The 21,942-nt window shown below is 39.9% G+C and overlaps 2 protein-coding genes across 29 annotated transcripts in view; one reads left to right on the forward strand and one right to left on the reverse strand.

Annotated features, from left to right (window-relative positions):
* CPM (carboxypeptidase M) overlaps window positions 1–3,520 on the forward strand; it is a 99,863-nt gene extending 96,343 nt beyond the window's left edge. For all 4 annotated transcript variants that reach the window (XM_045789620.2, XM_045789618.2, XM_045789619.2 and 1 more), the window contains exon 9: window positions 1,664–3,520. In XM_045789620.2, the coding sequence (XP_045645576.1) occupies window positions 1,664–1,906 (243 nt within the window). In that variant the 3' untranslated portion in view covers window positions 1,907–3,520. The remainder of the gene's footprint in view (window positions 1–1,663) is intronic.
* Window positions 1–21,942, reverse strand: part of MDM2 (MDM2 proto-oncogene) — a 45,853-nt gene that overhangs the window by 8,169 nt on the left and 15,742 nt on the right. For 17 of the 25 annotated variants that reach the window (XM_087868981.1, XM_087868975.1, XM_087868974.1 and 14 more), the window contains 5 exons: window positions 18,570–18,730; window positions 14,517–14,672; window positions 13,700–13,777; window positions 1,939–11,329; window positions 222–406 (listed from right to left, as the gene is read on the reverse strand). In XM_087868981.1, coding sequence (XP_087725107.1) covers window positions 10,766–11,329; window positions 13,700–13,777; window positions 14,517–14,672; window positions 18,570–18,730 — 959 coding nt within the window. In that variant the 3' untranslated portion in view covers window positions 222–406; window positions 1,939–10,765. The remainder of the gene's footprint in view (window positions 1–221; window positions 407–1,938; window positions 11,330–13,699; window positions 13,778–14,516; window positions 14,673–18,569; window positions 18,731–21,942) is intronic. The other 8 variants (XM_087868987.1, XM_087868991.1, XM_087868976.1 and 5 more) reach the window with 8 other exon arrangements.

Genomic DNA, 21,942 nt, shown 5'->3' on the forward strand with positions numbered 1-21,942 from the left:
AAATGGATTGGGATACAAGTTCCTTAGAATTCATTATAAATAAAATTCGATCCACTAATTTTACCGCTATCTAAAGCATATTTTGCAGCCCTTTTGTAAGGAAATGATGGTGAGTTCCAATCAATGCAAGTAAAGTCCCAGGTTTAATTCTATGAAGATGTTTGAATCATTTATTCCTAGAGGGAGGCTTGGATTTGTGAATGAACTAAATGAATAAGTACCTGATTGAGTTGGCCAGATCGTGCCTCTTCCTCCTCGATACGACTTTCTCTAAGACTCTCAAGATTCTTCTGCTTTGCTTAGTGGGTCTGATGCCAGTGACCAGCAGTTGTTCTGTAGAAGCAACTCCTGGGAAAAGGCGGTCATCTACTCGGTAGTAAAAACTGGCTTTGTATTTTGTTATGTCCTAAAGGTGAAATAACAAAAGGCATGTTTGTCAGTTCATAAAACTGTAGGATTCACAGCTGCTCTGTTCCATAGGTTATTGCGACAAAGCCCAGCAGAGGGGCCCATCAACTGCTAATCTTCTTAACAATCTCTCCTAGAACTGGAAAGACCTCAATTCACTGTGAATTTTTGCCTAAAAAAGGCCTTTTATTTTCCTGTTACAGTGATATTTCCATTCCATGAAAAAAAGTGTGTGCGCGTGGGGGGGGGAGGTCATTGTAATGAATCTAAATTAGAATCTAAAATCTAATCCCCAGAATAAGGCACACCTTTATAAAGTTATGAATTATTCATTTCCTCTTTTAGACTAACGTCGTACCTGTTGGCTTTAGCTACTAGTTCTAGGACAACGTTCGAAGGCAAGACTTCGGAAGCTGAAATGAATGACTAAAATATAAATGATTTTCCCCCATTCTTTTCCTTCTCCATATATAATAAAAGTATTTCTTAGGGGCGCCTGGGTGGCTTAATTGGTTAAGCGTCTGCCTTCAGCTCAGGTCATGATCCCCGGGTCCTGGGATCGAGTCCTGCGACAGGCTCCCTGCTCAGCAAGGAGCCTACTTCTCCCTCTCCCTCATCCCCCCCCCCACCCCCTTCCTCCCGGCTGGTGCACTCATGGGCGCGCTCGCTCTATCTCTAATATTTATTTTTAAAAAAGTATTTCTCCTCTGTAGTTAGTTTAGCATTTGTCTATTTTTCCTGATTTCTTCCACCAAAAATCAATCAATCAATTAATCTAGCTGAAGATTCAGACTCAGGGAGAAAGCCAGGTAAAAATCAAAGCCTTCTGAGGAAGCAATAAACTTAGACCAGCTACAAGGAAAATGGAATAAATTGGGAACAGAATTCCACTTATAAATAATCTCGATACCCAATCTGGATATTAAGTACAGACTTGGAACAAAGAGAAACAGTCAGCTCTTTACCTTTGCTCTCCATAAAAATGATGGGGAGAGAATCAGTCTATGGCTGCCTTCTCCTAGCTTACATCTCCAGATGAAGGACCTGTCTTTATTTCGCTTCATAACTTGGGACAACAGGCATTGGACAACTCATTCAGTGAGCAGGCCTGAAGCCGTTACTAGCCTGGGAGGCCTGGCAGCTGGCTACGTGTGCTTACAAAGGCCTCATTTTAGCGGTGGATTTCAGTGTTTTTAGTGTTGGCACCACAAAACATCTGAAATCACTCAGATGATTGTTTTTTGTTTCCTCTCAGGTTACAGTCCCTGGACACGATCCATACCTCACAAAGGTGGTTATTCCAGAAAAATCCCAGAACTTTAGTGCTCTTAAAAAGGATATTCTACTTCCCTTCAGAGGCCAACTGGATTCTATCCCAGTATCAAATCCTTCATGTCCTAAGATTCCTCTGTATAGTGATTTGCCAAGCCACTCAGCTGCAACAAAGCCTGGTCTGTTCTTATTCTTAGTGACTATCTTTCACATATTTGTCAAATAAAGCAAAATGTGAAACACAAGCCCCATCATCACCTGGAATCAGGGATTATGCACACCAGGTTACTGCAACTCTTAACTCCCTCTGCGGGACCTGGACCAAAGAAACGCCATGGTCCTTCCCTAAGAAGAGAAACGGTTGTTTTCAAACCACAACCAGCCGTGTGTGGTGATAACAAAAGGAATGGTTTAATCTTGATGAATGGAAGACACCTACCTTTCAAGTACTGTCCACTTACACTTAATCTTGAAGTTGTCTTAGAACTTTGTAAGAAAAAGCTGAGGATCAAGAAAGAAGTTCCTGCAAGAAAAAAATGGAGCAGATTCTGTCTACGGAGAGCCAGATGAACGTAAGCAATGAAGGTGAGCAGTCGCCGATTCCCGACCGCCTACGAACCCTGGCCGTCGTGCTGTATGTGAAGACACAGGCAGGGCCGTATGTAATTACTTCTCGGCGCAGGCAGAAATGACGACGGGACTGGGAATACTTCACTGCAAAAATGTTCTAAGGAAAGAGGAGCGGAAAGAGGCAACCACGTCTCAGTGGCCCAAGAAAAACTATGGGCCTGATGGATGGAGAGGTTCTATCTACAGAGCCCCAGAACCACAGATCAATTAAGCGCCCCTCCTTTCTGCACTCAGCTGCCAGTTCTGTTGTGCCGATGACCTGCAAATGTGTCACTCGAGCCCCTTGCCTGAGCTGCAAACTCAAGTCCAACTTCCCACTGTACGCACCCACCGGATGGACCCGCAGGTACCTCAAACTCCTCGTGTTGAAACTGAACGTATTTTTCTCCCTGGAGCTGCTCTTCCCCCTGTACTGGTCTCTGGCACCACCAAACTAGGAACTGACAGTCATCCTTGATGACGATATGGGCTGAGGGAGGAGGAGAAATCAGTCACTAAAGATCGACGTGAATTATAAACCTTGGCTGACTCTCCCTCTCTCCATGGCTAGTAACGTCGTCAAGTCGAGGCCACCGTGACTCACTGGCACCGCTGCAGCAGCTTGAACGGTCTCCCGCGCCTGGCCTTCTCCTCTTCAAATCCGTCCTCGCGCAGCACTGGGGAAGAAGGTCTACTCGAAACAAAAAACAACAGTCAACTTGCTTGTAGTTCGTGTGCACTCAGTGCGCCGTCTGCGTCCCGTGTCTGAGCGCCATTCTGACCCACCACGTTTTCTTTGCCGCCCCTTCAACTCAGTTCAGGTGTCAACTCCTCCAGGAAGCCTTTGCTGACCATCACCCCTCCCAGTCCATTCTCCCTCCCAGTCAATCTGGGGACCTTTCCTCTTCGGTACTCAAATTAAATGGGTTACCTCTATTATGAATTTACAACTGTATTATGATCTACTTTCATGTGTGATTTTCCCTAATAGAATGTGAGCTTTGAGGCCAGGATCTATTTAATTATTTGAAAATTTCATTTTTTTATCTTCAGAGCCCCGTACATAGTAGAAACTGAATGAATGAGTGAACAAAGAGTTCCATGAACCTACTAAACCCAGTCTCTCCCAGACACTGTGTTGGGCGTTGAGTCATTTCGTCTCAGTAGCAACACTGACTAAAGAGTTTTCAAATATGTATCAACAAATAAAGTCAAATACATTTATCCTAAGGTTCATAGTAAATGTATTGTGTTACCTGTTAACAACACAAGCTACCTTTTTTATCAGAAAACAAAATTTTTACCATTAGTACTCAATTGAAGCAACTGTTCTCCATTATCATGAGAGTTAACCATATCTTCAAACATTTTATGTAAGAATTAAGGGGAGAAACATCAAACCAAAAAATAGCAACTCCTAAGCAGATTTCTAAGTGCTCTGTATTGCTCATGGAATGTGAGTTGCCCTGGTTCTTCAAACTGCAAGTTCTCTAGGACCTAAACACAAAACTATACCTTGCTCAGTACGTGAGGAATGCGCGAGCACCACAAATGAATGGGAGATTCGTGGGCACTTGGCTGTTCCAGGACCAAGCTCATTCCACATGCGCAGAATCTAACTTGTTATTCTAAACAGAATTGGTAGCCTTTTTATCTCTTATAAATAACTTTTGAATATCTGGATCATTTTTATTTAAATAAACAGTAATTTATTATACACTTGAAAGTATGTATTAATATTACAGAAGTGATTTTGGTTTGCTACAAAACATATATAGAACTCGATTTACCTTCAAGCCTTATTTTTCAATCAGACATCCTGAGTCCTAACTTTTCTAAGATACCCATTTTCAAAGGGACATGAACCAAAATCTGAACTGGTTCACGAGCCTTAATGTAAATTCCTTAAGGAAATAATGTTTTTAAAATCAGAAATTTTATCAAACTTAAAATCACTTAGAGACAAGTAAAACAATCTCCAAACCAAATCTAAACCAACCCTGAATTTAATACAGAGCACGTTCAGGGTACATATTTTGCAGCAAAGTGCTCAGAAGTGAACTTTGTAGTGAGGGTTTAGTATGACTCAATCTCCACTAACCAAGTTAAGTGTCCAAAGGGAGAAACCACCATGCAATTCCAACTATGCGCAGACCAGAGCCCCAGATCCCCCACAGGCCATCTTCCCTCCTATCCCTTACCCTCTTAGACTGGGGGCAGACTCCTCGGGTTCTCAGTTCAGGTAGAATTCCTTTTATGGAGGAAACAACATGGTAAAGGTTTACAAGACAGAGAAAAGACGACAGAATGCGGGAGTAAAATTTTAACGAGAAGGCAGGAACCCCGAGTTCATACCCACCCCACATTCGGTTTCCTTACCTGTTAAAGGAAGGCCCCTGCTTGACTGACTCTGTGGCTATCGAAAGCCGTAGTTGAAGATGCCATGTTTTTGATGTCCTTTTTGGTACTCGCCCCAGCAGAAAAAGGATCATTAACACTAGGTGGCATAAATAATTTGAAGGCAGCATGATAAACCTTATTAAAGACCAGGTCTTTTGTCTCAGATACAAACAGAATTGACCTGATTACTGAAACACCGGCTAGCTGCAATGAGCATTTAGTAAGAGCTAAGGAACCTCCTGAACTAACAGCTTTTTCTATGTATCTAAATTATGATAAATGAACATGAATGAATCTAAATGGAAAGGAGTATTTTAGAGAAATGGTAAGTCCCCACCACAGGTTAAGTGTCCATTTGATTTTGGTGCTTAATTATCACATTCAGAGCAGAAATATTAAAAGCCTCTTAGTATTTTGGAAGTCTAAGAAATCACTGTTGTGTTTTGTTCCGCAAGCGAATTTGCATTTGTAATGTTTTTTAAGCTGCTCTAAGAAGTTACCTCTAGCTTTAGAAAGTAAAACTATCTGATACTGGATTGGAAATGCCTTTTCCTAGGAAATCCAGAAAAAATGAGCACAGCATATTGTCTCATTGCAACATGGGAAACTGCTTATTAAGAAGTTTGCTTTTTATTCTACAGGGACGATACAGTTGTCTATTTTACGACATCCCTTATATCTTCCTCATGACTTTACAGGGGGGAAGGGGAGAGAAAATGATTGAAGAGCCAAAAAACAACAACAACAACAACAAACCACCTCACAACACCGAAAATAGAAGTTTAGGGAAAGAGTTTAACTTCATTAGAGACTTTACGTTCTATCACTAACAAGCAGATACTCAACTGGCCACAAAACAACGTATCCTACTTTAGCACGTGAACTACTCCGCAGCCTTTTCTAGATGTTTCACAGCTGATTTATAAGTTTTCTCAGTGACTTTCTTCTATAATTAAGAACTTGCACAAATTGTCTAAGACGAAGTTTATGGGGTAGGGGCCATCACTACCTCTGAATTTAGTAAATTTAGAATAATCCTGATTTTTTGAAGATTTTATTTGAGAGAGAGAGTGCACATGAGCGGGGCAGGGTGGGGGGTGTAGACAGAGGGAGAGGGAGAAGCAGACTCCCGCTAAGCAGGGAGCCTGATGTGGGGCTCAATCCCAAGACCCCCAGATCATGACCTGAGCTAAAGGCAGACGCTTAACTGACTGAGCCAGCCCAGGTGCCCGTCCTGATTCTTAATAAAGAATATTCGTGTAAGCAATGAATATGGTTTCCTTCCATTACCATTGCCTTAAAAACAAATATGCAAATGTAACGAAGTCCACATACAAGACAGAACTGATTACCACCAAATAAAGCCTGGACAAGACCAAATGTAATGATCTTTTTATGAGGCAATAATATTGCAACAACTCTTCAAAACCCAGTCACTCCAGGACAGTTAAGATACATACCCATCCTGCTGTGTATGTTATATTCTAAATCACTGTACCATGGGGCAGATGATGGGTGAAAAATGTGCCTTCTGATTAAAAAAAAAAAATTGCAAACTTCAGAATGCACAGTAATGTAGTGAAGGCTCTGAGAAATCATGCAGGAAAGAAATGGATTTTCCAAACATACTAAGCCAGAGAACCATTTCTTTAAATAGTTAAGCCTAGTACCAACCCTCTGAACTTAAATTCCTTGATTACCAAACATATTTTGGGAAATGCTGGTATAGGGAGAAGTCTTTTGTCCCAAGTAATAAATTTTGTTGATTTCAAAGTGCTTTTGAAACAGAGTGTAGTTATAAGCAAAGATTTGCCTTCTGTAGGAATTGGAAAATTAATAGCCTCTAACCCTCATCACTGTAACCCAATGTCAAATTTCTAGCCAAGGACAGACTCAAGTTTGCCCTCTAAAACACGTATATAACAGTTTAAATGAGACATGGCTGAGTACAAAATGGCTAATTTAGAGGGGCGCCTCAGTCGTTAAGCGTCTGCCTTCGGCTCAGGGCGTGATCCCGGCGATCTGGGATCGAGCCCCGCGTCGGGCTCCTCCGCTGGGAGCCTGCTTCTTCCTCTCCCACTCCCCCTGCTTGTGTTCCCTCTCTCGCTGGCTGTCTCTCTAATAAATAAATAAAAACTTAAAAAAAAAATGGCTAATTTAGAGGTACCAATTTCTAAAAAACAACGACTATCTCAACTCAGTAAATGGGAAAAGGTTTTCTATCTTCAAAATTCTTCAAAATTCATTATATATAGTAACCCCCTTGGCAGAAGCTCCCTGGGACATTTTAGCTAGACTTCAATATTTGCAGTTCCTTAGAGGGTCCATTACTCCCCAAAAAGCAAGGTATAGTTTTAAAATGGACTAAATTCTAAAACATTAGAATAGGGAAAAGAAGTAAGATAAGTGATTAGTCCATTTTTTGGATGGCAGAATTATGTGCTTTTATTTTTCCGACTTCGTTTTTGAAAGTTTCTATTATGCAGAAATTTTCTATTTCTATTTTTTATAATGAGGGAAAAGCAAATGATCTAACGACTGGAACCTCAAATTTTAGAGGCACCAGTTCACACAGGTAATCGCTACACCTTCTTAACACACTCATTGAACATTTTCAGAGTTCATGCTGAAATAACACTTACTTAAGTGAACGTTCATTTAAAAATTGTCTTCCCTTATTGACCACGGACATGAAGTTCTGAAGGATGAATACTGAAGGATTTCAGGACCAAGATGGGAAGTTCGTGTTTTAACAAGCGAGAGCAGAGCTCCAGCAGGTCTTTGCTCTCTAGCCCAGCAAGCTCCGCGGGAGCGTGCTGTCCCGTAGGGGTCTACCTACCATTGAAGGATGCCCGCGAGAACTCCCGGAGCAGCGCTTCCACCTGGTGATCAGAACAGTGTTTGACTAAAGAGATTTGGTCTTCTCACTTGCCTCTTGAAAAAGAACAAGATAAACGTGAGAAAAGGTGGAAAAACTTAACAGAGGGATGTTTTAGGCAAAGCTTTACCAATTCTGTTACAGTTCTGATACCGTATCAACTTCTGAAAACCATGGTTTTGTTCGAATGTTTCTCTTTTGCCTTTGAGGTAATTTATTGCAATTATTGCAATATTGCAGACTTTTTTCCTGGATATTTTTTAAAACTGTCTTTTCGTCTTCTAAATTTGAGAAAACTACATAGCCGTTTTCCTTGGCAATCATCCTTTACCGAATGCTTACTGTGCACACAACGCATTACACAGGCATCTGCTGGGGGCGGGGGAGGTACAAACGGATGTCACGACCTGCTTTTGGAGAGAAGATACAAAGCAACATATCAATAAATTTAAGTGTGAACAAAGTACCTCAGAGTTGAGACAGTACAGAAGGAAAAAAAGGGCTAATTCAAGGCTGATTCAGCTGGGTTTTGGAGTGCTAATAGTCAGAAAAGTATTAAAAGCTAACATTTATAATTCTTTACTACCTGCCAGGCCCTACCGTAGGCTCTATAGATTTGGCTCTAATTCTAAGGTCACAGAGCAAGTACCAGATCTATTTGAATTTAGCCCTTCCCACTCCATTAGAATAAAAATAACTCATGAGAGAGGATGTAAATGAACTTTGTTGCAGCAAAAGTGTTTAAGAGTATGGTGGTGAAAAGAAAAGTAGCTGTTTCGTTAGAGGAGCCTAAAAGTCTAAAATGAACACCCAGAACATTTGCGATAATATTCAACGAGAAATAGAATTATTCAAGTTTTTTTTCTTGTATTTAAATCAGGGAACCAACATGAAGCTATCTGTAAATTATCAATAAATGAACCAAAAATGGGAGAGACCAAAGGCAGGGAGGTCAATTCAGGTAGGTTTCACTGACTTGGAAGAAGGCCTAATAGCAGGGTGTGACCTGGAAAGGTGTGGACCAAAATTAACACATAAATGTACTGAAATTTAACTGAGAAATGTTCAAATGGAATTCATCTAACATGACAGTAACAAAAATGGGGAAAAAAAGGCAAATTTTGCAATTTGGAATGTGAAAGATATTACTGTAATAAGTTGACTTTAAGTTATTAGCAGGACATCTAAATAGTTATATTTTGACAGCAGGTCTGTGGGACTGAAACAGGATAAGAGGAAAATGTCTATCAATTTTTTATTTTTTAAGATTTGAGAGAGAGAGAGCACAAGGGTGGGGGAGGGAGAGGGAGAAGCAGAAGCAGACTCCTCGCTGAGCAGGGAACCCCATACAGGGCTCACTCCCAGGAGGCCAGGATCATGACCTGCGCCAAAGGCAGCGGCCAAACCAACTGAGCCACTAGGTGCTCCAATGTCCGTAATTTTTAAAAACACAAATCTCTAAAGAAGAGCTTTAAAAGAGAACAATAAAAATTTATATGTTTTAGGATCATCTGTCTCCTAAAAATAATCAATTATGGTCTACTTATCCAAAATATTATTCTACTTATCCAAAATATTATTCTAACAATTTTAACACATCATTTCAAACGTATTACCTATTACTGAACATGCGGGGAGTCTCCCGTCTGCTTGCACTGGAGACTCCTCTTGTTCTATGCTCTGCTTTTTATTACTTCCTGTTAACAGTCTACTTTATAACTGAACATACTCACAACACTTCTGAGCACCCTACGTGCTACTGCTTTCATATATTTATCTTTTTAAAGCAGTACTTGTGTCAGGAATTCCCTACTATATATAAGTGAAAACTGGCTCTGTATGATAGACAATATGGCCACAAACTTTTAAACAGTATTTTTTTAAGCTGAAGAAACACTTTTCTGTAAAGATGAAATCAAACCCCAGTACGAAGTCCGAACAGCGAGCAAGCGCAACTATGAACTTGTGCTCACCATGCCACGGCAACTCGCACTTGCCGCCTTAGACAGAGGTCTACACACTCACGCTAATCAGTACCTTTAAAACCTTCATTAAAAATGAAGGTGAACAAAATGATGCCAACAGCTAACCCTGGTCTGACTTCGGAGCCCACAGACTCCTGCTCTGAAGTCAATTTCAAGATAGGTCCCAATGCTTTGAGACCGTCAATAAACTCTTATTGATCACCTACATATGGTGTCACAATCAAACACAGGTTCTTGGCCCCGTGGAATTTAGCTTCAGAGAGGATGCAGAGAAACTACAGAAAATTACAACAGGGCTTTTCATGCTGACAAGAAGCAGGGTGGTTAGTTCTAGCTCCCCGCCCTGCCCCAGCTACATCCCTTCCAGAACATTCACTATTACTTGTTGAGAAACGACTTAAGCCAACTTGCCATATGATAATATAAGTTAATGGGAGGGGAAAACAGCATTTCATGGCCCTACTAAGCTTTGTAACATCATTCTCTCAAGTTGAGTCTTACTCGATGCCTTGGAAGCTGCCGACTGCATCGAGCTGTCCATTACTATGCGTACTGCCACCGTGGGCAGTCTTGGCCTTCCCAAAAACAGAAGCACATTCAGACTCGTACCTTTGATTACCCAAGTAGATGATATTCAAGTATAATTTCCATTTTAAAACCCATTACCAAAAAAAATTTATAAGATCCAATAATCACATTCTTGAAACAATTCTTAATCATTTAATATTTTATTTATAAATCAATAAATAATATACGTATACTAAACCTAAAAATTTAGACAATTTAATGCATAAGCATGGTGAATGAAACTATCTGCAGATTTGAATGTTTTGTAAGTAACATAATCACTGCATACCATAACCTGAATGTACATAACTTATATTTAAATGTTATATTTTTTAAAATCAGGTACTTCTCTAAATTTTAAGGAATGGAAATCATTTAAAATATGAGGAGTAAGGGTTAAGGATGAGCTATATGTCCAATTTTAATTACATTAAAGCCCAAATATAAAATATAAACAAAACTGAAATTTTTCTAAAAGAAGTATTTACTATTGTCTCTCCCAAAGTAGGTAAATTACACTAGAGAAGAAATCTACATGTACAGATAATTTCTTCCTTTGATACATGTAAAAAAATAGTTTTATGTTGTCTAAATTTTTAGGGTTATATAGTTAGAAATGTAGAACTCACTTGCATAGCCACGTCCACTAGGGGAAATAAGTTAGCACAATCATTTGAATTGGCTGTCTACATACTGGGCAGGGCTTATTCCTTTTCTTGAGCTTCTTTGCACACGTAAAGCACGCCATAAGATGTCCTGTTCTGCCATGAACAATGCAACCGTTTTTAGGTCGACCCTGGCAAATCACACAAGGTTCAATGGCATTCAGGGGAAAACTAGATTCCACAACCTCTTCTTTGTCTTGTGTTTCTTCCCTCTCAAACTCTTTGACATCTTCTTGGCTGCTGTAAATGATGCTGTTAGAAGTTGATGGCTGAGAATAATCCTCACTTTCTTGGGATTGGGAGGCTTGTGTGATTTTATCATCATTTTCCTCAGCACATGATTCTCTGGAATCATTCACTGCAGTTTTTTTACAATCAGGGACATCAAAGCCCTCTTCTACTTGTGTTGAGTTTTCTAGTTTGGCTTTCTCAGGTATTTTCCCTTTATCTTCAGGAAGCCAGTTCTCACGAAGGGCCCAACATCTGTTGCAATGAGGTGGAAGAGGAGGATTCATTTCATTGCACGAAGTACACTTCCAATAGTCCTTCAATGAAAAAGACAGAGTTAGTTTCTGTAACCCTTTAACCACTAGTCACAGCCAACACCAGCAACTGCAATATGTCTGACGTAAAATCTATCACACAGTTCAATTTTCAGCATTTCATGTTTTATATAAAACATGTGACATCTAACCATCTTTCCTCAAGCATGAGATTAAAAAGTACATGAAGTACATAATTTTTTCAGCCAAACCATGCTAAAGAATCCTAAACAAAAAAATTTATTCACTGTGATCTTAACCATGTCCCAATAAAGTTATCTGTTTAAGGACACAGATACAATTGGTTCATTTAGCTGAAGCAAGTGTGATGTAGTCTTTTATTCTGAAACGAGGCCTGTACTCACTTCACTCCCTTAAAGGCTTAACCCTGGATACCGTGCCCAATGTCCACCCAATCAACCTAGATGAAGCTACTGCCCAGCGCGCCGCTGACTGGGACCGCCTCCGCAGTGCTCTGCAGCCTGGGCTCAACTGAGTGCTCCCTAACTTCATCCACAAAGAAAACACTAAAACATTCTTCTCGGCAATCACTGCCAGCTAAAACCTGTCATCCTTGTCATTATCCAAAATGTATGCCCCCTACTTATCTATACTTTCTTGTGTCCTCATCTCTGTAAGTGCTTACTGCTTCTCCCATACCTCAACTTACTTCCCAAGCCTTTCCACCGTCACGCCATGTGGGTAAGAAACCCCCTTACCATCCCCAGGCTCTTTAATGAACACATCCTATCCCCCTATCGTAACTGAAGCATGGTTCTTGCCTGAGGACAATGTCCATGTAAAACTTGCCATGAATAACCATTTTTAATTTGCCTCACAAATGACCTAAGAAAGTAGCAGTAAGGATGGAGATGACTTCATTCTCTCACATTAGTTCTTCCAAGTTCTCAAAGTAGGATGCTACCCAACTGATAAAAACCAAAGACAGAAGTTTTATAATATGGGAAAGAAAGTGCTTCAAAGAGCCCGATAAATTGCAGGATCTATGTCAACTAGTTACTTGAATTATTTTCTAATACAGCAAAAATTTTTTTCAAAAATTTTACAATTTCATCTTTTTTGCATTTGGATAACTTTTCAACTCAGCAAAGAAAAATGAGATTTCCCATTCAAATATAGTTAAAGGCAATATTAAGAACAAAAATTAAAGCATTAATATTCAGTTAAAAAAACACAAACATGAAATATAAGTGTGCTAAGTCCTGAATTCTTTTATTATTATTTTCTTTTTTTTAGAGGGAGAGAGAGGCTCCACGGTGGGCGTAGGGTCAACGCAGGGATCCACCTTGACAGCCCTGAGATCATGACCTAAGTCGAAATCAAGAGCTGGACACTTACCTGAGCCACCCAGGCGCCCCTTAGTCCTGAATTTTTTTTTTTAAAGATTTTGTTTATTTGAGAAAGAGAACATACGTGCATGTGTGAGCAGGGGTGAGGCGAAGAGGAGCACACGGAGAGGGACAAGCAGACTCCCCCCTGAGCACCAAGCCCGATGCGGGACTCAATCTCACAACCCTGAGATCATGACCTGAGCCAAAATCAAGAGTCGTCAGGACACTCAACTGACTGAGGCACCCAGGCGGCCCTAGTCCTGAATTCTTAAACGGCAAATCCTACCTACCACATTCTCTAGTACAAATCAACAAGACTGGCAAAACGTTGGTAACGGTTAAAGCCGGGTGATAAATATACTAGAGATATATAATACTACTCTCTATGCTGCACGTACTTGAAATTTTCAATAAAAAATTTTCAAAGTTCCGGGGCGTCTGGGTGGCTCAGTCGGTTAAGTGTCTGCCTTCGGCTCTGGTCATGATCCTAGGGTTCTGGGATCAAGCCCCACATCGGGCTCCCTGCTCAGTGGGGAGCCTGCTTCTCCCTCTCCCTCCATCTGCCACTCCCCCTACTTCTGCCCTCTCAAATACATAAAACCTTTAAAAAAATTTTTGTTCAAAGTTCAAATACACACACACACCCACACACCCTAAAAAATTCAGTAACAGGGGCGTCTGGGTGGCTCAGTCAGTTAAGGGTCTGCCTTCAGCTCAGTCATGATCCCAGGGTCCTGTGATCAAGTCCCACATCAGGCTCCTTGCTCAGTGGAGAGCCTGCTTCTCCCTCTCCCTCTGCCGCTCCCCCTGCTTCTGCTCGCTGTCAAATAAATAAAATCTTAAAAAAAACATTCAGTAACATTCCGACACAACAAATAAAAGAACAAAAATGCTTTAACACTTTCTAAAAAGATTTTAATTTTATAGAAATTACCTCATGTCAGGAAGCAGACTATGCGTATTTTTCTAACCTTAACCTCTATGTTTTCTTAATTCCTTAAAAAAGGACATGTATACTTACAGCTAAGGAAATTTCAGGATCTTCTTCAAATGAATCGGTATCACTCTCCCCTGCCTGATACACAGTTACTCGATATACCTAATAAAACAAATCCATTAGCATCAATTCATCACCTTTTTTTCTTAACCAGGAAAAGTGGTAAGTCCTAAACAAAAAGCATGTACTACTATAAATGAGAAATTCTGAGACAGAGGTCAAATGGAATAAGTGAGTGTAAAAGGGGAAAAGTGGACGACCATGAAATCCTGACCCACTATGGTTAAAAGGCATCAGACGGGATGTTCAAAATAAGTAAGGCAAAAAATTCAGTATAAACATTTTTATTTTTATAAATATGGAGATATTAACTGTGAAACAGTCAACGATGTTGAAGGTCATCTCCAGGGACTTTAACCGTATGCACGCTTTACTTTTATAAAAAGTAAATTAATATTAAAAGAGGGGAATTTTTTTAAATTTATTTTTTTAAGTAAACTCTACCTCCCAATGTGGGGCTCAAACTCCTGGCCCCAGGATCAAGAGCGGCATGCTCCACCTACTGAGCCAGCTAGGCATGCCAAAGAGGGGGATTGTTTTAAAATAAGACTATTATAAGAATGTTCATTAAGAAGTATTGACTTTTTGACATTTATAGTTACAAGAATATAAACCAGACAACAAGGAACTACAAAAGCCTCAAGTCCACAAAACCATATGCTAGTTTGAACAAATCAAAAGTCAAAGATTAAGTGAAATCAGAATACATTATTATTTCAATTATCAATGAATACAGAAAATACTGAAGAACTTTAGACTGTAATTAGAGAGAAAAAACTACCTCATCATCTTCATCTGAGAGTTCTTGCCCTTCTTCACTAAGACTGTAATCTTCTGAATCGAGAGACTCAACTTCAAATTCTACACTGAATTGATCTGAAACTGAATCCTGATCCAACCAGTCACCTGAATGCTCACTTACACCAGCATCAAGATCCTAAAATCAGGGGGAGAAAAAAAAAGTTAAAGTACGTTACCTACTGGCCTCTGTAACAGCTTCCCAGCTCACCCCTGCTGTCCTACTTCCTTAGATCTCGCCTGCACAATGTCACTAGAGTAAGATTCTGGGTTATTGCTACATAAAGGAAAAAGGCTAAATTCCCTTGACATTCAAGGTTCACCCAGGACCACATTAACATTTTTATCTTCTCTCCAACTAAACACTCCCCCCCATCCCCCAAATATGAACAACCAGCCAGTTCTACATTTTTTTCCTCAACCAAACATGGCGCTTCAACTTCCACATTTAGCTCTCTCACTGGAATAACCTCACAGTTTTTAAGTCCCACTCATCCTTTTTTGCTAAAGCTTTTGTCAATACCACAACTAAAAGAGTACTTCCCCTTTTAATTCTTTACTTACATACTGAATATATTTTATATATAAATATATAAGTTACATATTTTTACACATAAATTATGCATAATCTTGCATGCATAAGTCTTAGAGATCTGAGTTATACACACTTTGAGTTAAAAACATGTCTTAATCTCTATATCTTCCCATTGATAGAATGCTAGTAGCTACAACCCACACAGTAATTTTTTTTAAACATTTATCTGAGAGAGTGTGATGGAGACAGAGAGAGAGAGAGAGAAGGAGCAGGGGGGAGAGGCAAGAGGGAGAGGAAGAAGCAGACTCCCCGCTGAGCAGGGAGCCTAAGCCAAAAGCAGACGCTTAACGGACTGAACAACTCAGGAGCCCCATGAGATTTTTTAATGAACTCTGAGAATAATTTCTTTGAAACAGCTTTCAGACATAATTTTTTTTTAAAGATTTTATTTATTTATTCATTCGACAGAGATAGAGACAGCCAGCGAGAGAGGGAACACAAGCAGGGGGAGTGGGAGAGGAAGAAGCAGGCTCCTAGCAGAGGAGCCTGATGTGGGGCTCGATCCCAGAACGCGGGGATCACGCGCTGAGCCGAAGGCAGACGCTTAACGACTGCGCCACCCAGGCGCCCCTCAGACATAATTTTTTAAAATTTATTTTAAAAATTCTGTATCAGCTCATGTGGTTCCTCATTTTATAGTGTAAGAACCCTAATAAGACCATTAATCCCATAATATTTGCTATCAGTGGCTAACAAGAGGAACATATACAAAGCCAAAAGCTAGAACTAGAAGTACAGTGGTCTAAGGATCACGATATAAACACTCTTCTAGATTTGCCACTAAGGAGCTACTTAACCTTGGACATATTAACCTGTAAAGACCACAGCTACTTCATCTATGAGAAGAGTTTGGATTAAATGATCTTTGATATTTCTATTATCTATAAAAGCAAAGTATTTTATAAACACTAAGATCAAAAGACTTTTTTTATAGCGATGTTAGGAAAGAAGTAGTAAGGGGCGCCTGGGTGGCTCAGTTGTCAAGCGTCTGCCTTCGGCTCAGGGCGTGATCCAGAGTCCTGGGATCGAGTCCCACACCGGGCTCCTAGAATACAATCTCTAATAAAGTAACCTAAGAAACTGGATACATCAATTAACTAGCATTTAGCGCACTAAGTTTAGAATATGGGGGTAAATCACAAGGCAGGTTGAAGTCTCAGCAAGTATCCCCTACAGTCCGGGTTGGCAAAGTATGGCTTGCTGCCATCTACTTTAAGGAATCCAGTTTTACCGAGTACAGCCATTTCCTGTTGTCTACGAGTGCTTTAAGCCCGACAGCAGACTGAGTAGCTGCAACAAAGACCATACGGCCCACAAGGCCCAGAATGAGCTACTAACTGGCCCTTTAAGGAAAAGTTTGCCGACCCCTGTTCTAGGATGCTAAGAAGAAATCAAGTTAAAAGCTGTTTTTTAAAGTTTTGGCTAATGTTCAAAAAAGAATGACCCAGAAACTTCTAAAATATTGTACATGTAAAAAGCACCAGAAAGATCTTAAATTTTGAAGTCAGAAGTCCCTGGTTTTGCCTGAATGCCAACTGTGGCAATTATTAGTTATAGGACCTAAAACAAGTTATTTAAAACTCTCAAGCTTATCTTTCCCATCTGTAAATGGAATTTGAGGCTGCCGAGATATCGTATACACTGCCTAGTATAGAGCCTAAAATATAGCCTTAGTTCCCCAATTTATTAAACCGCTAAGAAAGATGGAAGGCAAATGCACTTTTCTTTAACCCCCTTCACAAACTGGCGAACACCACCACCAAATGAGGACTGTAACATTCTCATATCGGATAAGCTAAAATGAAGGAAAAAACCCTGCCCTACCAAAAGCTTTCACAACTAGAATTTTAGCCTGAAAAACAGTGGTTTTTTAATAGAATTTTTAGAAGACAATATAGGATAGAACTAACAAAAAGAAAAAATAAATACCTCTGTTACTTTGGTAACAGGGCAGTGTCCCAGGTAGAAAGCAAAAACAAGGACTTAAAGTATCATTCAACTAGAATTCTGAAACAACTGTAACAAAGACTTAAGTTTAGCAGGGAATAGGAGTTCTATTTAAATCATTTGTAAGGAATAGCGTCATCCAAACATGAAGTCTGTGTACATGTCAAGTTTTCTTTAATTGGATTTAATTTTCAGATGGCATATATTTGGCCTCAATAACCTGTATTTTTTTCCCATAGCATTTATTAAATGTCTTAATTACCTATTTCATTGTTGATGATGTGTCCCCCGCTGAGGGCAGGGACCATATCTACCTTGACTACCACTCCACCCCAGTACCAGACAGAACCTGGGACACAAAACACTGACGGACGGGTTGACTGAAGAACTTGCCGTCCATGCCACCTAGTGGCCTACAGAAGTAACCGCTCTAGTAAATCCTAACTGGACAGTCCACCCGTATCCATTAGAATCACTGCTTTGGAAGAGAAAAATGTAAACATAATGTGAGAAGTAACATTACAGAAAAAGTAAGAATAAGATTACTATCACAACTGATTCAGTCCCTTACACCTTCTAGGAACTATAAAATGATCACTAATATCCAGAATAATGGCCATGAGATATTGCCATAACACAAAAGTTCCATTTTTAATATTTTAAAGACAAATGTTTAATGACAAAGAAAGATAATATTCCATTTGTCAGGCATTCTTGTCAGCAAAAACTTTCTCTTTTTCTTTTTTTTACACCAAACTTCTTCCAATGACATGCCTTAAGAATTTTACTCCTAATGCTTTGGGATTTTCTATCAATAATCAAAAAGTACTAAAACTCTCCCACCACCCATGCAGTAACATACCTATATTCCACAGCCTTAGTAAACAGACCTCTCCTGATATCTAGGCCTCTGTGTGGCAAATGTGTGGCTTAGACTATGCTGACTTATTCGTTAGTAGCTACGAAAATAAAGACACTGTTATTCTAAATATTCAAAACAAAACTGCCTTAGAATTCTAACATATGTAACTGAACCAAATTTGCTTTTTTGTTCCCTTATTTTTTAAAAAGTAAAACAACATATCCTCAGACCACTCTATACTCCTATTTATTTGACTTTACTTCTGGTGCAGTGGCCCACGAAGATTCTCCAATATGTAGGATGACATTCACAACTATTAATACTGGTACTAATTTTACCAAACATACCCTACAACTATCTCCCACTCTTCTCTCAAACTTGGGGTTGGGAGTGGAGAAGATTTATATAGTAGTTTCAATTTAAGATTTTATTTATTTATTTGACAGAGAGAGAGAGAGAGAACGCAAGCGGGCTGAGGGGCAGAGGGAGAAGCAGGCTCCCCATGGAGCAGGGAACCCAATGTGGGGCTCGATCCCAGGACCCCAGGATCATGACCTGAGCTGAAAGCAGATGCTTAACTGAGTCACCCACGCGCCTCAAGAGTCTTGCTTTATTTAAAATGAAGAGATTACCGGATTTGATGGTGTCCCTGTTGATTCACTGCTACTGCTTCTTTCACAGCATATCTCCCTTATTACACACAGAGCAAGGCTTTCATCAAAGGACAGGGAAATACTATCAGATTTGTGGCGCTTTCTCTGCCGTTCACCAGGTAATTCATCTGAATGTTCTTCTGGATACATAAAGAAAGACAAGTCAATTAAAACCCTATACTATGATTCATTCAGCAAATGAGCTGCCTTGAGTACCTATTTGTACCAAAATCTAATTTCAATGAAATTAAAAATAGTCACAATTACTATTGTTTCAAAAGTCAACACTTCTATTGGATCTGTCCCACTGAGAGCTATGACAGAACACTGTATTTTTTCTAAGTAAGCACTATACCAAATGTGGGGCTTGAACTCAGGAACCCAAGCTCAAGAGTCACATGCTCTGTGACTGAGCCAGCCAGGCGCCCCTAGAACACTGCATTTTTAAAAAAGCTCTTCAAGCTTCTGGGTGTGTGGCTGGCTCAGCAGGAGGATCGTGTGACTCGTGATCTCGGGGTGATGAGTTGGAGCCCCACATTGGCTGCAGAGATAACTTATGTACATACGTAAATAAACTTAAAAAAAAAAAAGGTTTTTTAAGCTTCTTTCAGAACATCATCTCCGTTAAGTCACAACTAATTTAACCCATCTAGAGCTTTCATTAAGCAAGTAAGCTAAAATTTTTGTCAAAATCATACTTTAGGATATAAGATTTGTTTCTGAAAAGAACCAAAAATGTTTAATTTACTTAGAAGTTTGTGTGTGTGCGTGTGTTTTAAAGATCCACCTATTTTAGAGAGCGAGTGAGCGAGCATAAATGCGAGGGGCAGAGGGAGAATCTCAAGCGGATTCCACGCTCAGCACGGAGCCCGAAGCGGGGCTCAACCCCATGACCCTGAGACCATGACCTGAGCTGAAACCATGAGTTGGATGCCCAACTGACTGAGCCACCTGGGCACCCCCTACTTAGAAGGTATTCTTAACATTTTCCTCAGTACCCTGTGTTTTCAATAGGAAACAAAACCAGTGAAAATGGTTTATTTTAAATAATAAATTATCTCTGACTTATAACGTTACCAAATCTGTCAGGAACGTAAGTGAGAGTCCTACCATGCAGTGTACCAAATATAAAAATAAATTCCAAGTGAATTAAAGAGACAAACAACAAAGAATAAAACCATCCAAATAGTTGTAAGAGAATAATATTCTTATAATACTGGGGTAAGGAAGTATGATAATAGCACTGCAAAGCCCTCAAGAAAAAGTTTATCAAGATAAGACTATATTAATTAAGGCTTACACGGCAAAATAAAAGTTAAAAAGCAATGTCTAACCGGAAAAAAAAATCTGCAACATACATAAAATGGTTACTATCCCTTAATACAAGTCCTCCCACCAATCAAGTAAAACAAAACTTGATTTAAAAAAAAAAATAAAGTCAAATATATGAAAAGGCAATTCACAGAACACAAAGAACTAAATAAACATATGAAAAAATCTCCTACCTCTTACTGACCAGGGACATGCAAATTAAAACAAGATACCACTTTTTACCCACAAGAACTACAAAAATTAAAATGAGAGAAAAAATTTCAAGAGATTTGAGAGAGAGGACATTTTTATACACTGTTGGTAGAAATCTAAAATGATACATTTTGTGGGCAATCTCTATCCTAGAGATTGAGAAATACCTGCGTAATTACTTAAGGATGTATGTGGCAAGGTGTTTACTGCTGCCTTTTATGTCAGTACCAAATAGGGTTATAGGATTAAATAAACTATAATCCATATGCCTGAAACAGGTACAACTCGCACGCCTCTGCTCACTCCATTTCCTTCTCTTGACCTTCCTAGCCAGAAGACATCTTTTTTCCTCTGAATTCTCCAAACACTCTTATATCCTATATTTTAAGTAATTCTGTGTTGATCTCCACAACTAGATCATAAGTCCTTGATACTTTTTTTTTTTTAAAGATTTTCTTTACTTACTTGTCAGAAAGAGAGAGACAGTGCACGCACAAGTAGGGGGAGCAGCAGGAAGAGGGAGAAGCAGGCTCCCCGCTGAGCAAGGAGACTGATGTGGGACTTGATCCCAGGACCCTGGGATCATGACCTCAGCCGAACACAGATGCTTAACCGACTGAGCCACCCAGGCGCCCCTCTACTGTTCATCATAATTCAATGATTTAGTCCACAAATCTGAGCACCTGCTTACTGTCCAGCACAGTGCTAGGCCGTGGGTACACAAAAGTGAACTCAGCAATCATCCCCGCCACCAGAGGAAGTTTAATTTCAAACATCAAGGCAACCAAAACGTAATTATTTACAAATGATAGTAAGTACTATGAGGAAACAAGCTGGGGCTAAGGAAAAAGAGAGAGAGATTCCGGTTGGTTATACACAGCCTCTCTCAGAAGGTCACATTTAAGCAAAAACAGAAAAATGAGGAGCTGACCATGTAAGCAGAGATAGGAAGAACTGCTGGCAGAAAAAAACCGTGTGCAAAGAGCCTTAAAGCAGGAAGGAGTTTTGACTTGAGGAACCAAATAATCAGTACAGTGGAAACAATAAAGGTGGGGGGAAAGGGCCAAAAAATGGTTAAAGGTAGAGCACGGCCTTGTAGGCTCAGGTAAAAAGTGTGGTTTGGTTTTGTTTTAAAGATTTTCTTTCTTTCTTTGAGAGAGAGAGAGTGTGTACAAGCCAGGGAGAGAGGGAGAAGCAGACTCCCCACTGAGCAGGGAGCCCACCGTGGGACCAGATCTCAGGACCCTGGGATCATGACCTGAGCTGGGGGCAGACGCTTAACCAAATGAGCCACCCAGGTGCCCCCAAAAATGTGGGTTTTATTTGAAGTAACAAAAGTGGCTAAGTGGGAAGCGATACATTTCAATTTACCTTTTACCATCTCTTTTGGTACTACATGAAGGAACACTAGGAGTAAGAAAATCAGAACAATGCTGCTATGGTCAAGAGAGACAGGGCAGGGGCGCCTGGGTGACGCAGCAGTTAAGCGTCTGCCTTCGGCTCAGGGCGTGATCCCGACGTTCTGGGATCGAGCCCCACATCAGGCTCCTCTGCTATGAGCCTGTTTCTCCCTCTCCCACTCCCCCTGCTTGTGTTCCCTCTCTCGCTGGCTGTCTCTGTCTCTGTCAAATAAATAAATAAAATCTTAAAAAAAAAAAAAAAAAGAGACAGGGCAACGGCATGAACCAGAGTGATGACATTTTCTATCATATATGTCTTCAATTATAAATGATGCAATTAGTGTCTCTACATATATAATCTTTGAATTTCTGATTATATCCCTAGAATAGATTTCTAGAAGTACAGTTACTGGAAAAATGGTAAGAAC

The sequence above is a fragment of the Ursus americanus genome, chromosome 17 (assembly GCF_024610735.1).
Source record: "Ursus americanus isolate L20-20 chromosome 17, mUrsAme1.1.p, whole genome shotgun sequence".
Taxonomy (NCBI): Eukaryota; Metazoa; Chordata; class Mammalia; order Carnivora; family Ursidae; genus Ursus; species Ursus americanus.